Here is a 20052-nt window from a genome sequence, read left to right on the forward strand (position 1 = left end):
CGTCAGACAGAGAGAGGGACAAAGAGAAGGGCAAGGTGAAGACGGAGGACTGAAGCACTGAGGTGACAGCAGCTCCCACATGACCCTCCATCCTCAGCCTGACCCTCTGACTCCGCCTCTAATTCCTTCACTTTTCATACACCCTTCTCCTTTGCTTCATGAAGATCAGAGCTGCAATGGTGGAAACCACTTTAGAAAATACAGACACACACGAAGAAGCAGTTTCTGCCATGATTCTGTAGATGTTACAGACCGTGGAGGCAAACACAAAGTCCATAAAGGAGAAAATAGCACATACACATCACACACTGAAGAAGGAGAAGGAGTGACAGCAAACATTAATACACACAGAGGGGAGCTGGAGGAAGAAGAGACAGCAGGGAGAACGAGACACAACTGAACCAAATCACAGGATGACACGAGGAAGCAAAACTAAGGCACAAGGAACACTATCAAAATAAAGGAAGTGAGATCACTAAACACAGACGTGAACGTAACACAGACTCATCACATGAGGATGGAACACAGGGAGGGATTCACATCTAAAGCAGCTAAGAAAAAACTGAATCCGCTAAAGATCCAACAATAACCATTACCAGGAATCAAAAAAATATTTAAATAAGAAACAGGCAGTGAAAAAAAAATGTGCTGCTCTGACTGTTGCTGATTTACTCTCATGCACATCAGCCAATTACACAGAAGCGCCTTTAAGAAGAAGGTCATTCCCACCTGAGTTGTCTGTCCTTGCAGACGGCCACCATGACCAACAGGTTTCCAAAGATGCTCATCAGCATGACCAGAGACAGGAAGCAGATCAGGGCCATCCGCTTTGGCATGCTATCGCTGCAGGGAGATAAAACAACACCATGTCAGTTTAAGTCTAAAAGCCTGCTAGGATTCTGAACTGAGAGGATTCTGTCACATTTCAGGCGCCTTACAGTAAAAGAAGTTAGCCAGGGTGGTCTCTGCCTGCGTAGCTACCCTTGGAAAACACTGCTGTAATGTTTATTGATATTTGCAAAGGTGTCAGAACTCGTCAGGCAGGATACAGAGAGGCTGTCAGCTCTCATTTTATGTGAGAGAGAGTTAAAACTGCAGAGTGACCCCTCATGTGGCATTTATTACAGACAATATTACAGTCTTTCTTTCATCAGCCTGCACCACGCGGTGGAGCAACAAGAAATCAGCCCTGCTCCCTGCTTGCGTCGGCTCATTAAGTTCAGCCTCTGGAGCTAGTCATTAGCTGTAAAAGCTCCATTCAGGTAAAGATGGATTTACCTGTTCTTGTTTGGTGTCTCTGGCTAAGAGGATGTCACTGAAAACATTCAGATGCAAATGAGATTTATTTCCATCTCCAAGGTAGCTTGCTGAACCCGAACAAGCAGCCAGGTGCAGCAGTGATGATATCCTGTGTATTTAAAAGCAGAGGTCTCTTCCTCTGCTGCACTGATTGCTTCCACCTACATAAGCACTCGGAGAGGCTTCAGGATGCATGGATACGTTTCACAGCAACAAAAAGAGACTCGGGAGTCACCGCGAGGAACAAACTCCCCTGCAGGTAAAACAGTATGGAGCAGAAGCTGAGAGCCAGAAGCATCTGCACACTCAGAAACAAAGGTGGACACATTTATGCTGTACCTATCTGATCAGTTTGAATCGTCACCAAAGTTCGCAGCAGACATTTTGTCATTTGGGTTTGATAAATGAGCGTGAAAGAAGCACTGAAACCAATGCAGTGCAATTGTCTTCTGTGAAACCATTCATCTGCACAACACTGCTGCAGGTCGAGGGGAGGCGTAAAACGGGCATTTCACAGGTCACGTGACCCTTCTTCAGCTTTAAGTGGTCCCTGTGAGCGCCCCCTGCTCGAATCACGGACACTATGTGTGATCATGTTTCATGGTGATGATTCGACGCTCTTAAAACAAGAATCAGTGACGACGTGGTGCTTCCAGCTAGCTTTAAACAGAACCTCTGAACATGACCTGCTGCCAACCAGGCGATCAGTTCAGCACCAGTTACCATGGTAATCTAGCCAGGTAAAAAGAGAAACCCTTTAAGAAGCAGAAAGCTCACACAGCTCAGTAATACACTAGTCTGGCTTTGTAGCACAGGATAGTCGAATGAAGATCAACAAACCAAAGTGTGAGTGCATCCTATCGAGCAGAAGCAAAATAAATAAAGTCTGCAGCAGCAGGTGACCAATCAGAAACCTGCACAGGTGTACCAACCGCATGGGATTTTACAAAGAAAGAGATAAAACAGAGAATTCAGTCTGAAAGTAATAAAAACAGCGACACAGAAGGTCTAAAAGCCTCCAGGCCCTTCCAGCTATGTGCAGCCCACAGGACCACACAGGGATCTGATGCTAACGTCCTGGTTAGAGATCCTCAGAGGTCCCGAGTCTGCCCCCGCTGCGTCAAAGCCCTTTTAGTAACAAAGGGGCCTAAATCAAAGTGCTTTCAGTGTTTGGCGGATTCATGCTATTCATGGCAGAGGTGCTCATGTCCTGGCTCCAGCGTCGCTGCTGCACCTCAAAGCTGTGCTCTGATTTTCTATATCAACTTTCATACACAGCCTGTTTGAAAGACCCCATTTCCACCTCCTGGGGTCGAGCTGTGCTGAGCCTGAGACACAAAAAGGTCAAAGCAGGCGAACGATCTTTGTATAATCCACAGAAACCCGGACACAAATCACTTCTCTCCAAAACACAACAAACAGCATTTACTGAGGTTAAACTGTCATCATCAGGAGCATAAACACAAAAACACACTCGCCTGTTTGACAAAGCTCATCTTCCAGCGATAACCGAGACGTCTTTGGTCATAGATACAGAACTGACATGTTGCGTATTCAGTATCCAACATGGGGAATATGATATGATAAATAATATAGGCTAAAACTGCAGGCGTTGCATTTTCGCCCCCGCACGCGTATAACCTCTAGAAAATGTCTCGGGTCCAGCCAGCGTGAGTTATGAATCGAAGCTCCTGGAGCCACTTCTGTGGTTTGAGAGATCTCAGAAAGCGACTCTTTAAACTCACACTTGTTTGACATCGGTAATGCATCACAGCAATCCTTCTGAGGTTTGCTGTCTCTCTCACAGCTCACAGCCTGGCGGGGAGGTGGGAAAACACAATGAACGACAGCGACTGACATGGCTGGGCGGGCAACATCTCCCCACATGAGAAAATGCAAATTTCTACAGGAGAAAGTGACGTTTAGAGATGTTTATCTGTGGCTTTTATGTACTGTCCACATTATCGGTAACATGCAAACATGAGCCTCTGTGCTGAATTCAGAAACCTGTCCACGTCTGCCAAATGATTTCCCTCTCAGCATCCGAGGTTCAAAGGCAAAGTGATAGTGTGCAAATGAGGCTTGTTCTTTGATCCGTGATGCCAGTGCACTAATCAGATCAAACGGGAACGCTGACTTCTCAACAGAAGCATCGTTACCAAGAAATAATCAAGAGGCTTCACAATAATCCTTCACGTCAAGTTTGTCACGTACACCTTTCCCCTAAATGAGACATTGATACGCTCATTATGGCAGTATCACCTGGCTTCTAACATGGCGACAGGTACGAAAGTCGCTGTGCAAATATTGGCTTTGGTGAGAGTCTCGGCTCATTTTGCTTTTATAATTAATGGATCAGCTGCAGAAGCTAGAGCAGTGCTGGGCGCACACACTTACTGATCATTAGCTAGAGTCATGTTCACTCGCTACAACTGCTGGTGGTCTGCTCCTTAATGAACAATTAGGCCACACCGTCCGATGAAAAGGATTTTATTTAGGATTTAAACTCCACTGCCAAAACCTTAAACACAAACTTCCACAGCAAACTTTCAGCGAACTGACGCTTTGACACTTAAACTAAGAGGTTCAACATTTCCAAGCACAACACTGTTGTTGTTAAATCATATTTTTTTTTAAAGTGGGAGTAAAGTTTGAGTAAATCATATGACGATCCATCTGTCACCAGGTTTACAGCTGTTCTCACACAGAGCTCGCTCCATAAAAAAGGGACGGTGCAGCAATCACATTAGCACATTAGGACACACACCTAACCCATACCTGGGGATACACACACAGCTGAGGACAGCCTGCTCTTGAAGCCATTATTTTAAAAAGTGACAGTGAAGTGCAGCTAATCCAACAGATGGATGAAATATGTGATAACCCTGTGATATTTATACCGTGCTGATAGGAGCATGTCTTCAGGAGCAGCTGCTCCTGAAGATACCCAGGACTGGGCGTAAACTTAGAGGAGATCGTGCTTTTGCTGTAGCAGCTCCCAAACTGTGGAATGAGCTTCCTTTAGAGATTACAGGCCACTTCTTTACCTGTTTTTAAGTCACTCTTGAAAACCCACCTCTTTACTTTGGCCTTTGACACCACGTGAGATGTTGGTTTTTATATTTATTTTTATTTTATTTTAGTTGTTTTTAGGTGACTCGATGCTGTTTTATCTTGTTTTGTTTTAGCATAGGGCTGTTTTAATTTTAATTTTAATTTTATGTCTTATGTGATTTATTTATTTAATTTGCTATTTAACTTACTTTCTGTACAGCACTTTGTTCCTGTGCTGGGTATTTTAAAGTGCTTTATAAATAAAATTGGATTGGATTGGATTGGATTGGATGTCTTGTTCATGTCTTGAACTTGTTCAAGGTCAGCACGGGACCACACTCAATACTGTTTAGTCTCTGAGTCTGAACCCAAGAGGACGTCTGTGTAGGTTCTCAGTGTTCCAGGTCAAGGTAGCATGAAGAAAACTGCACTTCTTCAGGTTTGTCAGGCCCTTTCAGCTCTCATCCAAGTGGCTTCTGCAGTTCTAAAGGCTGATGTCCCGCCTATTTAACCCTAACGCCCAAACCCCAGTCAGTGTGTGGAGTGGTTGTTCTGTTCTGTCTGATGGAACATTGGTTCTCGCCTGAGCATCTTCGCTGATTTAATAAATGCACAGTTTGGACAAACACGTGTTTTCAGTGGTCACATGATGATGGGGGACATCAAGGTGACAACACCAGTAAGGGTTAAATAGCCGTCACTGTCCATCAGTTTTTAGGATGGACGACGTCTTCAGGATGAGAAGCAAGAATGAAGGCCAGCTGCTGGGAGGCAAACACACATCAGGACACCTGCATCTGTGTCTTGTTTGCGACTGTGACTACACACCTGACAGAAGGCTACACCCCAGCATCACACACAGTAACCCGGCTCCTGATCACTTGTCAAAACGCGCTTAATTAAGCTGTGACTTCTTCAGATTGAGTGTAATGTCTCATCCAAGTACGTTATAAGGTAAAGGGTTTGGAAAGAACACAGCCGACATCCTTTGAAAGCAAATGTGCTTAAAAACAGACGACAAAGGCAGGAATTTCCTCTGCTGCTCCTCAACGATTCTGCAGACGTACAAAAAGGGCTTTCTGCTGTTGAAGCAGAGAGACTGAGAAAGACAAACAGAGAAGCTGTGGAGCAGTGGGTTTGAAGGATGAAAGACATCAGGTAACGTGAACTTTGACCTGAGTTAAGCTGGGTAATGCTGGGTATGCCAGGTAATCAGCACAGAGCAGCCTCAATTAGGAGCTCAGAGGGGACAGATGAGCAGGGAAATACCTCCATCATCCATGACCGAACATCTGGTTTCTCTTACTCCTCGTGAAGACTAAATGCACATAAATAATGTTTTTGCACATTCTTGGCTCTGAGCTTGATATTCTCAGTTGGTCTGACTCTGGTGAGTGACAGCTGGAGAGTCAAACCTTTGAAATATGAACACACACGTATAAAAAAATTATTTTACAGCTATAGGGGATACCATATCATGTGGCTGAACTAAATGAGCTGCCACTGATTGGCTGCATGGAGCTGACTGTTAGTGAGAGCTGGACTGAGCTCTCAGAAGTCTTCACTGAGGTCCTCTCAGAGCTGAAGCTGCCCGACTCTTACCGTGTCAAGCAATGCCACGTGACAGCGTGCACGGGATCTTTCGAGTCAACTGAGGTGGGCCGACAGAACCGGTTCAGAGATTGTTTTGTTAGTTCCACCTGCTCGCAGTCATTTCCCCTCCTCACCACCTGACCGCAGCTGATGCAATCAAATCTGCAGAAACGCCACAGGGTGTGGTGACGCAGCTCGTCTACACAGCATAAAAACACACCAAAACCTTTTTTTCTGTTCTCTGTGCCACACATTTACACAATATTAAAGAGAGCATTTACAAAATATTATCAACAAATAAAATGAACAAAGAATCTGAGTGGGGCTGAGTGCACAGTGGTCTCTGAAGTGCAGCAGCCAGGCTTGATGCATCATTTAAATGCTTCTCTAGAAAGTTCATGTTCATCTGAGGACACAGTGTCAGGAAACAAGCTAAATTTATTTCTGGGTGAGACATCCAGCGGGACTCTGAGGTCTCTGTCAGAGAGATGAAAATTAAAGATGGAAGGAGCAGGAAGTCCTGGCCACATCCATGGGGAATTTCAGAGAAGAAGAAGAAGGGAGACGTGAGAACATGTGAATCAGTGATTTCATCTCCAAACTGAACTTCCTCCAGAGACACGGCGCTCTGGCTTTGACAAATTTCCACGATGACGACGCTCGCGGTGCATTAGCGGCTGTGCAACCAATAGACACTGATCATCTGAACTGAGATACCTGAAATGATTATCACTTATTTAGACTTTCAGCTCATCCATTTCCATTACTTTTAGGTTTTCCTCCATGTCAGGATGTGAGATGTTTATTTTAATCAGAGTTCACCGAAATCTACTCAATAACTTTCCTTTAAAAATAAAGAAACTGTTTTTAATGAGTTTTTAAAGAGCTTAATGACTGAGATCTTAGTAGTGACCATCGCTGGCAACAACGGCGGAAATACTCTCAAGAATCGGTCAAGCGGCATTTGCCTCCCTGGTGGGAGCCGTATCTTCATTATTTGCCTCTCCATTGATTTGTTGGTCCTTCGGGCGTCCATGGTACTGATAAAATCTGTCTAAGTTTCAGAAGCACTGATTCATCGATTGTCCGGTTTTCTTTTTTCAGCTTTCACAGCTATAGGTGAGCATAGAGAAAATAAAACTGTACTACAGCCTTTTTTATTTTATTGGCCGAGAAACGTCCTTAGATTCGAAGACTTTATCAGATGACTTCATCATTGCTTTAGCCATTGCGATTCTCCTTTGGCAATAATGATAATTGTTGATGAATAATCACTGGATAATGATCTCACTGATAATTAAAAATTAATCATTAAAATAAAGTTCTTGACCTCTCATTGTCATCTATGTGGAAGCTGCCATCTTTGTATCGGGGCGATCGTGGCTCAAGAGTTGGGAGTTCGCCTTGTAATTGGAAGGTTGCCGGTTCGAGCCCTGGCTTGGACAGTCTCGGTTGTTGTGTCCTTTGGCAAGACACTTCACCCGTTGCCTACTGGTGGTGGCCAGAGGGCCCGGTGGCGCTAGTGTCCGGCAGCCTCGCCTCTGTCAGTGCGCCCCAGGGTGGCTGTGGCTACAACGTAGCTTGCCATCACCAGTGTGTGAATGTGTGTGTGAATGGGTGGATGACTGGATATGTAAAGCGCTTTGGGGTCCTTAGGGACTAGTAAAGCGCTATATAAATACAGGCCATTTACCATTTGTAGTTTTCAGTCGTCAGGATTTTGGTTTCAGACATACATATTCCCATGTTCTGGCTTTCTCGTTAAACAGTGCAAAGTTGCGGCTCAGCCCAAATTTTATCAGGAGTTAGTCCTTTACAGCAGGCTCCTAAAAATAATTCTTCTTTAACATCATCTAAACATACCATGCTCCTCTGAGAGCGCTGTCTCTAAAAGCATATTGTTTCACATTATTTTATTATAACAGTGAGAAAAAGACTCCATTGTCTGCTCTCAAATGCCATTTCAGCCTCACACCCCACCCTGTCCATCCAAACCCGTTTTCTCTGTTCTGCTCATCCAAGCGTGGCCACAAGTTTACGCACACACACAAGAAGAGTGTGTAAACAGCGAGGATGGCCTCCAATTTCCAACCAACAGCTGCCTGTGTGCTGCTCAGTTAGGGTCTGATAGCGGCGATCTCTCCGCTGGACTCGAGATTATTTTCTTTGCTCTGATGGGTCTTTTAAGTGTGGCTGCAGCTGCTGAGGTTTACTTCTGAACGACAGGTTTTGGTTTCTGAGTTGTGAGACCGAAGTTTGGGTCTAATTAAGTTCTGTTATCTTTACCTCACCAATGAAACGCGTTTAAAGCATAAAGGAGTGCAGACGAGAAGCAGCAGAAAGGTAGGAAACACAATGTGCTTTCCAAGCGCGGCTGTCAGAGCTGAAAGCACGGTGAAGTGTTTGTGACAGCTCCGGCAGCCTCAGCTGGGGGCTATTCCCGTATATGCAGACAGACGAACATTGTAAGTGACAGACAGTCAAGTGTGACAGCAAAGAATTTCCTTTATTACATTTTTGTTTTCTTTATAGTCATGAGGGGCTCAAACCGGTTAATTAGGGAAAATTCTGGTTTTATGACACCCCATCGCTTCATATGGCCGCCCTGAGCTTGGTTCATCCTGAAGGTTTCTTCCTGTTTAAAGGGAGTTTTTCCTTCCCGCTGTCGCCAACGTGCTTGCTCATAGGGGGTCATGTGATTGTTAAGTTTTTCTCTTGTATGTATTATTGTAGGGTCTGCCTTACAATATAAAGTGAGATATATAAAGAATGAGATCACAGATACAAGCAGCAGATGTAAGATGAGCACTTTGCTCATTTGGAAGGAGCTCAGAGCTGATACTGGTATCACCTCCTAGGTGAGGTGTTTTGGACATGACTGGTACTGGCTTGGGAACACCTCAGTGTCCCCTGAGAAGAAGTGAAGTAAGTGGCCAGAGGATGGATATACAGATGGGTGGAAGTATGTATTGACAGATGGATGGGTGAATGTTAGACATGTTAGAAGGACAACCTTAGTCTTATACAAATCTGTGGTTGGTTTAGGATTGTAAAGACCAAAGCAAATGTTTTAATGAACGAGAAGCCAGAAACTCCAGCATGTTCCACTGATGAGCATCTCGCAGTTTGTCAGTAACACTTGTCATTTACGTAATTTCATCACTGCTGTTCCTGAGAATCCATGTTGCTCTGTGCTGGAGCCTCACAAATGGATGGAGACCTTCATATTGTTGATGTTTTATCAGATTTTAAGCTCGTTTTGCATTTATTTCAGCCCACTTATTTCAACTGCTGAGACTTGTGTGTTTCTGCTACAAAAAAAAAAAACACCAGTCTGTCGCAGGGCCCAGAATGAAAGCACTAATATATATTTATAATAATCAGTTTCTATTGTCTGTGATCAGAAACCTGAAGCACTGAAATAAAAGAAGCGCGGTGACGACCTGACTGCACCTGACATTTACAGCGATGCATCATCAGGATATTTCTGGCTGTGATGATGGGTGATAGCGGCACAGAGTTCAGTGGATTGTTTGCACAGATAAATTAAGCTCCTCCAAGCTTTCTGAGTGTCGCTAACATCGTGATTGGAAATGTCAAGTAACTCTGTCAAGTGTTTCAGCTGCAGAGCTGCAGAGCAGAGAAATACATTGTTTCAATCATCACAGTTTGCTACACAGAATTTCAGTTTCAGAAAATCGAAAAGGTTTGAAGGTGTCTGACTGAATACTGTTTATAATCAGACCCAGTGGAGAACTTTGAGATAAATTTTCCTCACAAAACAGATAAAAACCACGAAAAACAGGAACAATTTAAGATTCCACAGGAGAAAAAAACACCACCTGAATCAGACGAACTGCAGAACACACAAGAGTAGCAAACACCATCATGATCACTGCAATCATTCAGACACACACACACACACACACACACACACACACACACACACACACACACACACACACACACACACACACACACACAGGTTTATTTGTCTCGATCATGCAGAAACACCCTTCCTTAAAAATCCTCCTCGTGTGTGTTCAAACATCTATTCACATCTTTCCCAACGGCGCACCTTTAATCAGGACAATGGCAGTCGTCCACTTCAACACTGTTTTTAAAGCTAGACTGAATTTACACTGAAAATCCCTCCAGTTCATTTAAAAGGGAGCAGGGCTACAAATGAAAGGTCATTTTAAATTCAACTTCCAGACACTTTGAAATCCAAACTGTTCCTCAACAACAACCGGTCTCATCATGTATCCTGAACACGTCTCCCCAAGGCTGCGTGCCGTCCACTAATGCCATTATTTTAGGCTTCGAGCAAAATTTTTAGCCAACTGCGTCGCAGTGCTGCCTGTGCTCATTTTCCTCGGCTCATATGCGATGCAGCATCAGTGCTTTCACGTCAGGTTCAGCGATTGGACTGACAGATGACTGGCAGGAGCTCTCTTTGCAGAAACACCAGGACGGGGACCAATGCTTGACTTTGTAATTCATGCTCTGAAACCGGACAGGCATGAAAGCTGTTTGGAAAGATTGACAACTTGCACAGAAATTGGTCTTAGTTCAAGGCGGTTACTCATGCTCAGGTTCAATAAAGCTTGATCAATTTTAGGCACGCAAAGAGACAAACGGCCTCTGAGATCAAAATTTGCTGACTGTCCAAACCCACAGTCTGGCTGTGACTCCGTCGCCTCCATGCAGACGTAGACTATCCAGCTTTGAAACAATTTTAAGTCAATTGGCTCCTACAGTACGTGCTGGACCACCCGGAGACTTGGTATGTTCTCTGTTAGAAAAATCAAAACCTCCAAACCTCCTGCAGATGAGCCTGCCTGTAACCATAGTAACAGTAGTTTGGCCTGTTGCTGTGATTCTGACAGCAGACCTCTGATTAGCTGCCCATGTTTCAGGTACGTCTGCTGCTTTTGTCCACCGGCAACTCTGAAAAATGCACTCATACACAGAAGAAAGTGTGTTCAGATGTCTTTGACAGTAATTAGACATGTCAGACTAACAATCAGTTTGTAAACTCATGCGTTGGTCTCTGACGATGAAGCTCTGTTTGGAGCACTTTTCTACAGCACTTTGTACAACATGGCTCATTTACACATTCACGCTCTGAGAGCAGCTCTGGGTTCCTTCTTGTCCGAGGGTACTTTGGCATGCAGACTGGAGCAGCCAGGGATGGAACAACCCACCTTCAGTAGATGACCTGCTGAGCTCCAGTAGCTCCAGTAGCTCCTTTTCTACCTTTGGATCTGTATGAAGTCATGAGGGACAGCCAATCAGAAGAACGTTGGTTTGAAGTGGGAGGAGCTTGCTCCAGACAGAGAATGAGAGGCCCTTTCACAACAAATATTTCAAATTTTAACAACGGTCAGATAATTTGACTGCCATCATTGATTACAGTCCTCTGACATGCTGTAACACATGCACTGCCGTTACATTAACCTGATGGTCCTGACGCATCGTACACAACTAAAAGGAGTGTGCCTTGCCCTCATGCACCTGTTTTCATGATGATGACTCATCATCTGTTACTGCTTCACTGACCGGTAGAGCTGCCAAAGCTTTAAATAATGCAGAGAAAGAAGCTAAATTAAGAGAAAAGTCCAGGTCTGTTTTTAATTGAATGATCAATCAACACTAATGTGATAAATTTTGTAATTACTGAATATAGTTGATGTAAAACTTCACTTAAGCCTTGTGAAATCACAGATGTGAGTTTCATAAATGGGTTATAAATTAGAAGTACCTTCGAAAAATCCAGTTTGCTGGAAATAATAGAGGATATTTTCAGTGTAATAATATAATCAAGAGCCAAGAATAACTGAGCACATTTCACAGCCATAAAGCTCGTCTAAAGTCAGAGGATGATTGCCTGAACATAATGCGATGACCCGGTCTGCCTGAATGGGATAGGTAATGATCTGTGACCAACGGAGGAGGCAGAGAAGGACAATAAGAGTCCACGAACCAACCCAACATCAGAATAGAAAAGGCCCACGCAGTCTGTGTGAAATCTGCCTGGAGATAGAAACGGTCAGGAGGCCTGGGACGCCCACTCTGTGTGATTATGTTAAGACATCATCACTACTGAGTCCTTCTCAATGAATCCTCTGCTTTCCCCGGTGGGGAAGGGTTAATTTGGCCCCGGATAAATGAAAGCGCAACACAGACTGCATGCAGACACAGCCGAGCAGCAGTCCAGATTAATGGCATCGGTAACGTGGTCTGTTTTCTCCTGAACTTCCTGGGTGTGATGAGTTTAGCAGCTCTGGTGCCACTGGCTACACCTCTTTATTTTGCTAAGCAATACTGGCTCCAAAGTGAAGGTTTGATTGGGTAATCAGACCAGTGTCATGTGTGCAGGAATGTGGACCCGAAACCTTTATTTAGGCGAAGAAAGAGTCCACAGATATAAACAGAAGACACACTGGAGATAAAAACTGCTGGGAAATAATAACAGACATCACAAAGAGCAAGGCGAGAGCTGGAGCTCTAAATATACAAAAGCTGATTGGGCTAACACGTTAACACCGGTGTGGACAATCGCCACAGCGAGGAAATAAAACTGAAGACGGTAAAGTGAGGAGCAATAATTAACAGGGAAGTGCAGACTAACCTAAGCATGGCAGGAAAAACAGAGGGAATACACAAAGGTGAAAATCGAGACCACAAACAAACAGACATTCATTTAAACAGAAGCCCACGAATATAAAACACTGGTTAAAAGAGGCAGGACCACGACAAGCAGAGGACATGATTTATCTATGAGGAGTTCTCCCTGGGCAGCCGTGATGGTGGGAGTGAACCAGTCTCAGTCACTGTGGGAACCCACAAAATAAAAAGAGTGAAAAAGATTAACACAGGTGGAAAACTTCACCTTAGGCAGGCGTTCACGTAGTCATTTCTACTGTAAAACAAACCAAAATACCTTCAAATAAAACCTCAGTGGCTCACTTCGACAACCTCTTTCTGATCACAGAGCAAATCTCTGGACACTCCATGGTTTTGGTTTAAACATGAAAAGTGCCTTCAGATTTGCACTTACTTCATAAAATGTCTTAAAACAGAAAAGCATCTCCGTAAAACTCTGTTTTCATTCAGCACAAATGTTAATATTATCATTTGTATTTATTGAAACACAAAGACCGCTCAGTGAGTTTACTTCACTGTCAGCAGCACAGTGAAACAAACCAGACTGAGCTCTAAATAACTTCCTCCTTTCAGCTGCAAGTAAGATAAACCTACCAAATGTAGGTCGCCAAAGGTCACGTGTTACAAAATGCACTTTTAAATAAGTAAGAACACAGAGACCATTTCAGACTGAGTCACAGTCCTGAACTAAGGCATCAGCTCCCCACCATAATAAGAGTCACTGACTAATTCAAACGTTGTGTGATTCAAACTCAAATTAGTGACAGAGCAGCATGAGCCATCAGTCAGCCGTCAGTGCTAATGTGGAATAAAAAGCCCTGCAAGTCATTTCAGGCTAATTGTCTCATAACGATTTCCCGAAGGTGCGAGGCGTGATTCTGGCAGCTTCCCACATAAACGCATCCCAAAGGCGAGGAAACAGGCTTCAGGCAATCAAATATGAGCTCAGCTACTTTACATCAGCTGGTTTGGTAGGCCGTTTCCTCCCAATTATCAATCATTCATTGGCCTCTTCTTGCAGGCCATCTGGAAATGGGTTGCACCTGGGGCCAGGTCTAAGCTGATGTTACCACATGTGACCCATCGCACGTCCTCGTCTCCGCCCACAGACCGGGTGAAGGGGTGAGGACGCCCTGACAGGTATGCCAGGACGGAAGGAACAGGAAGTGTGTAAGTCCTAAAGTTTTAGATTCAAAGCTTTAGCTGACCGTGTGATTGAAAGGAGAACAAATGGCTCCTCAGACAGTGGAGCGTGGGACAGACTGAATCCATGAATTATTCCACCAAACACGGCATAAGGAGACTCTGGGACAAAGTGAGGCTTTATGGTAATGTACCGGTACACGATGATAATGCCCACATCATCATGCTGATGTTTACCAGGTTCAGTGTTAACCCTGTTCACCATTTCAGTTTAGGGTGTGACATCACCAAGGGCCTTGTGGACTGTAAGATGTGGGCTGTCATCATTTTAGGAGTCATAAAACTTGTTTTTTGAAGTGGGATAGTGGAGCGCATGGATGGAGAAAACAAACGGAGGTGAGCTCCATTTTTGGAGAGTGGGAAAGTGATCGTTGTCAGCACCAACTTGTCAGAGGAGCTGTGGTTCTTCGCGCTCTCATGTCTGCTTATTTTTCACAAAAAAAACCAAAGGAAGTTCTCCATGCTGCTCCGACCTGTCAGCTTTCTCGGAAACTGGCATATAAAGTGTTTACCTTGGAGGCGTGGTGTAACGGTAAGGTTCAAATCAGGACTTCTGGTATAAAAATATATATATATATATATCCAGAGGTTTTATTTTGGTGCCTCAGAGGTTTGTGTAGGTTCTCACAAATATATAATATAAAATTATGCAACACTGAAAAGAATTCCCTTCTAATGGTGAGCAGCCAACAGCCAAGTTCTCATAACAGGAACACACAGCAGACTCAGTATAATGTACTCAGCGTGCCACGTGATGATACGTGCGGCAGAATTCTTGAAGCATCTTATTTACATACTGACAGAGTGATGATAACACTTTCTTAGTAATAAACTGCATCCATCTGCTGAAGGCTCCTGGCAAAGTTCAAACTGGCGACAGTCGCAGTCAAACACCGGGTTGGGTTGCCAGGCAACATGTTTTGACCAAGTGTACATGAGCCTGATTTTGTTTGGTCCACCAGCAGAGAGATGCCCACAGACCAGCCTGGCGATTAAAGTCACCCACAGAAGACTTTGAGTCACAGAAGGTGTGGAATCATATCCGAGTGTCGCATAAATGTTGAGCATGTGTCCCGACATGATGGTGAAACAGAAAATCAGGAAAAGATACTGCATGATCTACTAAAACAATACTGTGCTAGCGTTTAATGACTCTGGCTCCCCTGCACTGAAGCAAAGGAGTTTGCAGTACGTTTGCAGCGCTCCGAGTTATTTACTACCTCTGACAACTAACTGACTGACTGTCACTGACTGTTTACTTATCATAAAAAGTGTAATTGGGAGTCACAGCTTGGGCATGTAACACGGTCAGTTTATGCTGAAAGCACAACAATTATCCACAACTGTGCAACTACACAAAACTTCAAAATGTCATTTTAAAGGACTTATTTATGAAAATTATTATTTGTAATGAAAAATAAATTTCTCTTCTAACATGCAGAGAAGGGTTGAAATTTGTAATTAATATGCAGCACACACATACATGCACACACACACACACACACACACACACACACACACACACACACACACACACACTTTCAGGTCTTTACTTGTTTTGAAGCACATGTGAGGGGAGACGTTCAAAACACTCACTGCGGAAGATTAAGGTGGAAGCTTCTTTGTTTCTGTCTCCAGGAAAGTACCTGACATTACCAATGCAGTTATGGGTGTAGTGATATTCCCACCCTTTACTATTTTTTGACAGTTTTATGAGTTTATAAAGTAAAAGCGTACCTCTTGAAAATTCCCAGCTGACTTCCCAGCTGTTTCATGTTCAGCTGTTGTGCTCGTTCATTGTTACATGGTTTGCATTCAGGCACAACACTGAGAATATTGTGGGTCATACTCAAAACCCAACATATGAGGGAGATGAGAAACTTAGAGAGAGAAAAAAACCCTCCACAACTTATGTTTTGTTTTGTTGATGTGGACAAATATGAGTAGAATTAAACAGCAGTAAAATTAACTTGAACATTAAACACATAATATTAGATCAGTCGATATGCAGATGACACATTATTGTTTCTACAGAATCTCCTTCATCACTTCATGGAACTTTAAATTCCCTGAACTTGTTTTATGGTTTTTTCACCCTTCCACCACCCATCCTATCATACACATCATATGCTCAGCCATCAAATATCACAATCAATCCATCTCTACCTCAGGCTCAACTGGTTAGGCTCTGACCAATCAGCTTCAATATACGCTCAGATGGACTCTGTGGATGCTAACCCATCAGATAGCACCTGGCTGCATGCAGAACAAACACCTTGAAATAACGTGAAAGTTTCAGTTCCAGTCAAACAATCAAACAGCGTCTTTGCTTCGAATCATGACACGCAGCAGCAGCAGCAGCAGCAGCAGCAGCAGCAGCAGCAGCAGCTCTGACGGCCTGCTGGAAATTTCACTCAATCATAAACACTCCTCTCTTTTTCAAATTTAGTCTCATCTGGCAATTAGAAAGAAACTACACATGGACTAAAAAATGCTTCACACATCTTCAACATATTATTCATATTAACATCCTGAAAAGGAGGTCATTCATAGAGTAATTTACGTTTTCTGTTCTGGACTGAACAGAGAACTGCAACTCCAATCATCCATCCAAGTAAAATCCAAAAATGCAAATACCTCAGAGCTAATCAGCATCCTGCACAGAGAAACATGACAATCTCCCAAATAAGTAACTCCTGGAGTCACAGAAACATCGATTTCATGGTGAGGAATGCAAACCTACAACTCAGACAATATAATTCACAGAGGGGGGGCTCACATCACAAAACACACCACATGACTATATCCACATAGATGGCTTTGCACATCAGCGAGTCGCCTCCCCCCCCTCTGCACCCATCCATCCGAACAAACAACCTCAACGTGGCTGGTTACGCTCCAGTTCTAAGGAGGCGGAGCTCTCATCATCAGCAGGAAAACTACAAGTGTGGTCAGCATGGAGCGTCCACATGAGCAGTCTGACAAAGTTTTCAAATGCATCAAGGACGATGACTTAACTTACTTGACTTCCCTCTGGGCTTAATAAAATCTCTCTGATTCTTATGCATGCGTATATGTATTAACACAGGAAAACAGACCTGAAGCATAAAAATATGCATTAAATTGTGTTTGCTGGACTGATTCCAGTGTTATAATCTATCAGTTTCGGAGAGGAAGCCTCTAAAGTAGAACAGAATGAAATTCACTGCTACTGAAACAAATTCCTGCTGATTTTTACTGCAAGACTTTGGGAGGTTGATTTGTGTTGTAGAGGAGTCTCCTGCCTGGGGATTAATGTCTGCTGATGCTTTTTAAGTTCTGATATTGAGTGCACATAATGCCAAAGGGATTCCCAGATTCACTGAGCCCAGAGAAACTGCCTGAGTCACTGAGAAGATTAATAAAGGGGAGACATAAATAGAGAGTGTCGCGAAATCGATCAATGTGGAGCAGTGTCACAAACCACGGAGGCCCCAGAAAAGTGCAATCAAACGTTGAGTTTGATTGCACAAGCAGACAGAGTAAAGAAAAAAAAAAGCAGCAGTCCCAGGACATTCTCCAGAATAGACTGAACAAATAGAGGTGATGGAGGAGAAGCAGGATAGGAGCGGCAGCTGCAGACTGCAGACTGCAGACTCTGTCCACATCTTACCTCAGTGTGACTGGCCCACATTAATCCATCATTCTGTGTCATTTCATTGGCTCATTCCAGAGAGGCCTTCAGACTTCACCTCATGCCAAAGAAATGTGGGTAAAACTAATGTCAAACTGCTCCTTCCACCGTTTCACTCGTGCACAGAACAGCATCTTTATCGAGTATCTGAGTTCTTCAGACGACTGTGACTGCAGGAAGCAGAGCTCATTTTCTCCTTACTGTTCACACTGTGGGAAAAGTGAGTTTTCCTGATTTAGAAGAAATGATGTGATCCACATTACAGCACATTCACATGTGGCTATTTTAATGAGGAGCTGGTAACATGATAATTACTGAAGCATTTAGTTTCATGCACGGCCAACATGGTGCTAAAACTGTCACCTCACAAAGGTTAAAGACAAAATCATCTTTGCATTTGTGATGTAGTTCAAACTTTAGCAATGAAACACTTCTTTGTTGTTTTCTTAAATTATGGCTGGAATTCCCCAAATGTTAAACTCTGTCTGCTGAATTTCTTGGAGCATTTAAGTCATAAAATACTGACTGATAATATTTGTTCCTCAGAAAGGACGATGCTCCAGTGAGCATGGGGTTCTGACAGACATGTGTGACATGTTTTTCTAGTCTTGTGTTCTTGTACAGTAAATGCTGTTGCCCAAAGTCCTGATCTGGGGAAATAGCTGAAATTTGGAGAGCTGCAAATGAGACGTTCTGGAGACCTGATGCATCATCATCATCAGAGACCTGCAGCGTGCACCACTTAAGCTTTGCCAGAGTAATCAATGAAAGCTGGTGCACCTCCTACAGAGAGCACACATCCCTGCTGCTACGCAACACCCCAAAGTATGAACTTCTCGTTCCTCTGATGGACTCGAGGGAGCTGACGCTTACCCGTCGCTGCCTCAGGCAGAAGCTCTGCTCTCATGTTGAGGCCGAATATTTGTCTTGTTATTGCACGGAGCTGGATTGTACAGCGAATGGTTTATTCACCAACATTAGACTGACTATAGATTTGAAAAGATTCTTTGTGGCACAGGTGGACAGAGACACAAATGTCCTCACTGCCAAAGCTCTTTAACTACTGTCCACCCCGTGACCCAACAGCTAGAGATCCTCCTTCAGCAGCAGTAACTCACAGTGATGGTTCCTGTGTGACGTCATCAGTCTCTCTCATCGCTGTGCAGGAGTTTTGGTCCGCTCTTCTTCACAGTGTAGCTTCAGCTCTTTGAGTTTTGCAACATTTATTCATGCACATGCTGAGGCCTGGACTTTGGACCCACATGGGGCGATTGTGGCTCAAGAGTTGGCAGTTTGTCTTGTAATCGGAAGGTTGCTGGTTTGACAGTCTCGGTCGGACCGAGGCTGGGCAAGACACTTCACCCGTTGTCTACTGGTGGTGGTCAGAGGGCCCGGTGGCGCCAGTGTCCGGCAGCCTTACCTCTGTCAGTTCGCCCCAGGGTAGCTGTGGCTACAATGTAGCTTGCCATCACCAGTGTGTGAATGTGTGTGTGTGTGTGTGAATAGGTGAATGACTGAATGTAGTGTAAAGCGCTTTGGTGTCCTTAGGGACTAAGTAAAGCGCTATACAAAATGCAGGCCATTTACCATTTATTCACTGCAGCAGCTCCGTTCTTTCCTGTTTCAGCCGTTCTAGTGGAGATGTGCTGCTGAGCTTGGATCTTTGTTCGGGTTGGTCCGAGCTTTAGCTGTGGGACAGACGGCCTCACGCTGACTCTAGAATACTTGGTGCACTCAGGTCATCATCCCTCCACCGCCGTGCTGCCGTTCTTTTGGAGACAGACACTTTCTTCTGCAGCCCTTCAAACCAACCGCAACTTTCTTCTTTACACCAGTTCAGCACTTTGTTTTGTTGGTGTGTTCTGACATGCTCGTGTCCTCTCTGTTGCTTAGTTACCTGATTCCCCCCCCCCCCCGTGTGTGTGTGTGTATTGCGGGTTATCTAGTATCTTTGTTTAACAGCTCAGTTCAGAGCACTCTCATTTCTCAGAGTGGAACTAAACTAATTAAATAATAATAAATTATCTTGCAAAAGGAAAAAGTTCAACGTTCAACAGATTTTTTTTGTTTGACTGCTGCAACATCTCAACATGTCAAACACTGGTTTTACCCAGTGCCACATAGCCAGGGGATAATGCAGTACTGTTACTGTATTGTTACAGTATCAATCAAAGAATTCATAAGAATAAAAACATAATTCATGCATTTATTAGAGAAGTTCTCGTGCTACAAATACAGCCTCGGCATTAATTTTTGGCCTTTTGAGATTCTACATAAATCAATATCATACTGTCATCTTAAAAGCATGCTACGGTCTGTGTTGAATCAGCTTTAAGCTCCACCTTTTCACCCACTTCTCGATCTGGTTGGAGCAAGATCGCAGAGCTTCTCTGCGAGCCTCCATGCCCCCTCAGCTGCCGTCGAGCTGACAGACACCAAAATACCAAAGAGACGGCAGCGAGCAGCAAACCTGTGCCGCTGTGGTGGATCAGAGCCTGACGTGCTCATGTCCAACCTTTGTGTTTGATTATTAATAAACCACAATGAAGGCAGGCAGCTTT

At 43.9% G+C, this 20052-nt stretch overlaps 1 protein-coding gene across 3 annotated transcripts in view; it reads right to left on the minus strand.

The window, feature by feature from the left end:
- htr4 (5-hydroxytryptamine receptor 4) overlaps nt 1–20052 on the minus strand; it is a 165127-nt gene that overhangs the window by 77993 nt on the left and 67082 nt on the right. For all 3 annotated transcript variants that reach the window (XM_005741224.1, XM_005741223.1, XM_005741225.1), the window contains exon 3: nt 730–843. In XM_005741224.1, the coding sequence (XP_005741281.1) occupies nt 730–843 (114 nt within the window). The remainder of the gene's footprint in view (nt 1–729; nt 844–20052) is intronic.

The sequence above is a fragment of the Pundamilia nyererei genome, unplaced genomic scaffold, assembly GCF_000239375.1.
Source record: "Pundamilia nyererei isolate P.nyererei 1_Seehausen unplaced genomic scaffold, PunNye1.0 scaffold00108, whole genome shotgun sequence".
NCBI classification, from domain to species: Eukaryota; Metazoa; Chordata; class Actinopteri; order Cichliformes; family Cichlidae; genus Pundamilia; species Pundamilia nyererei.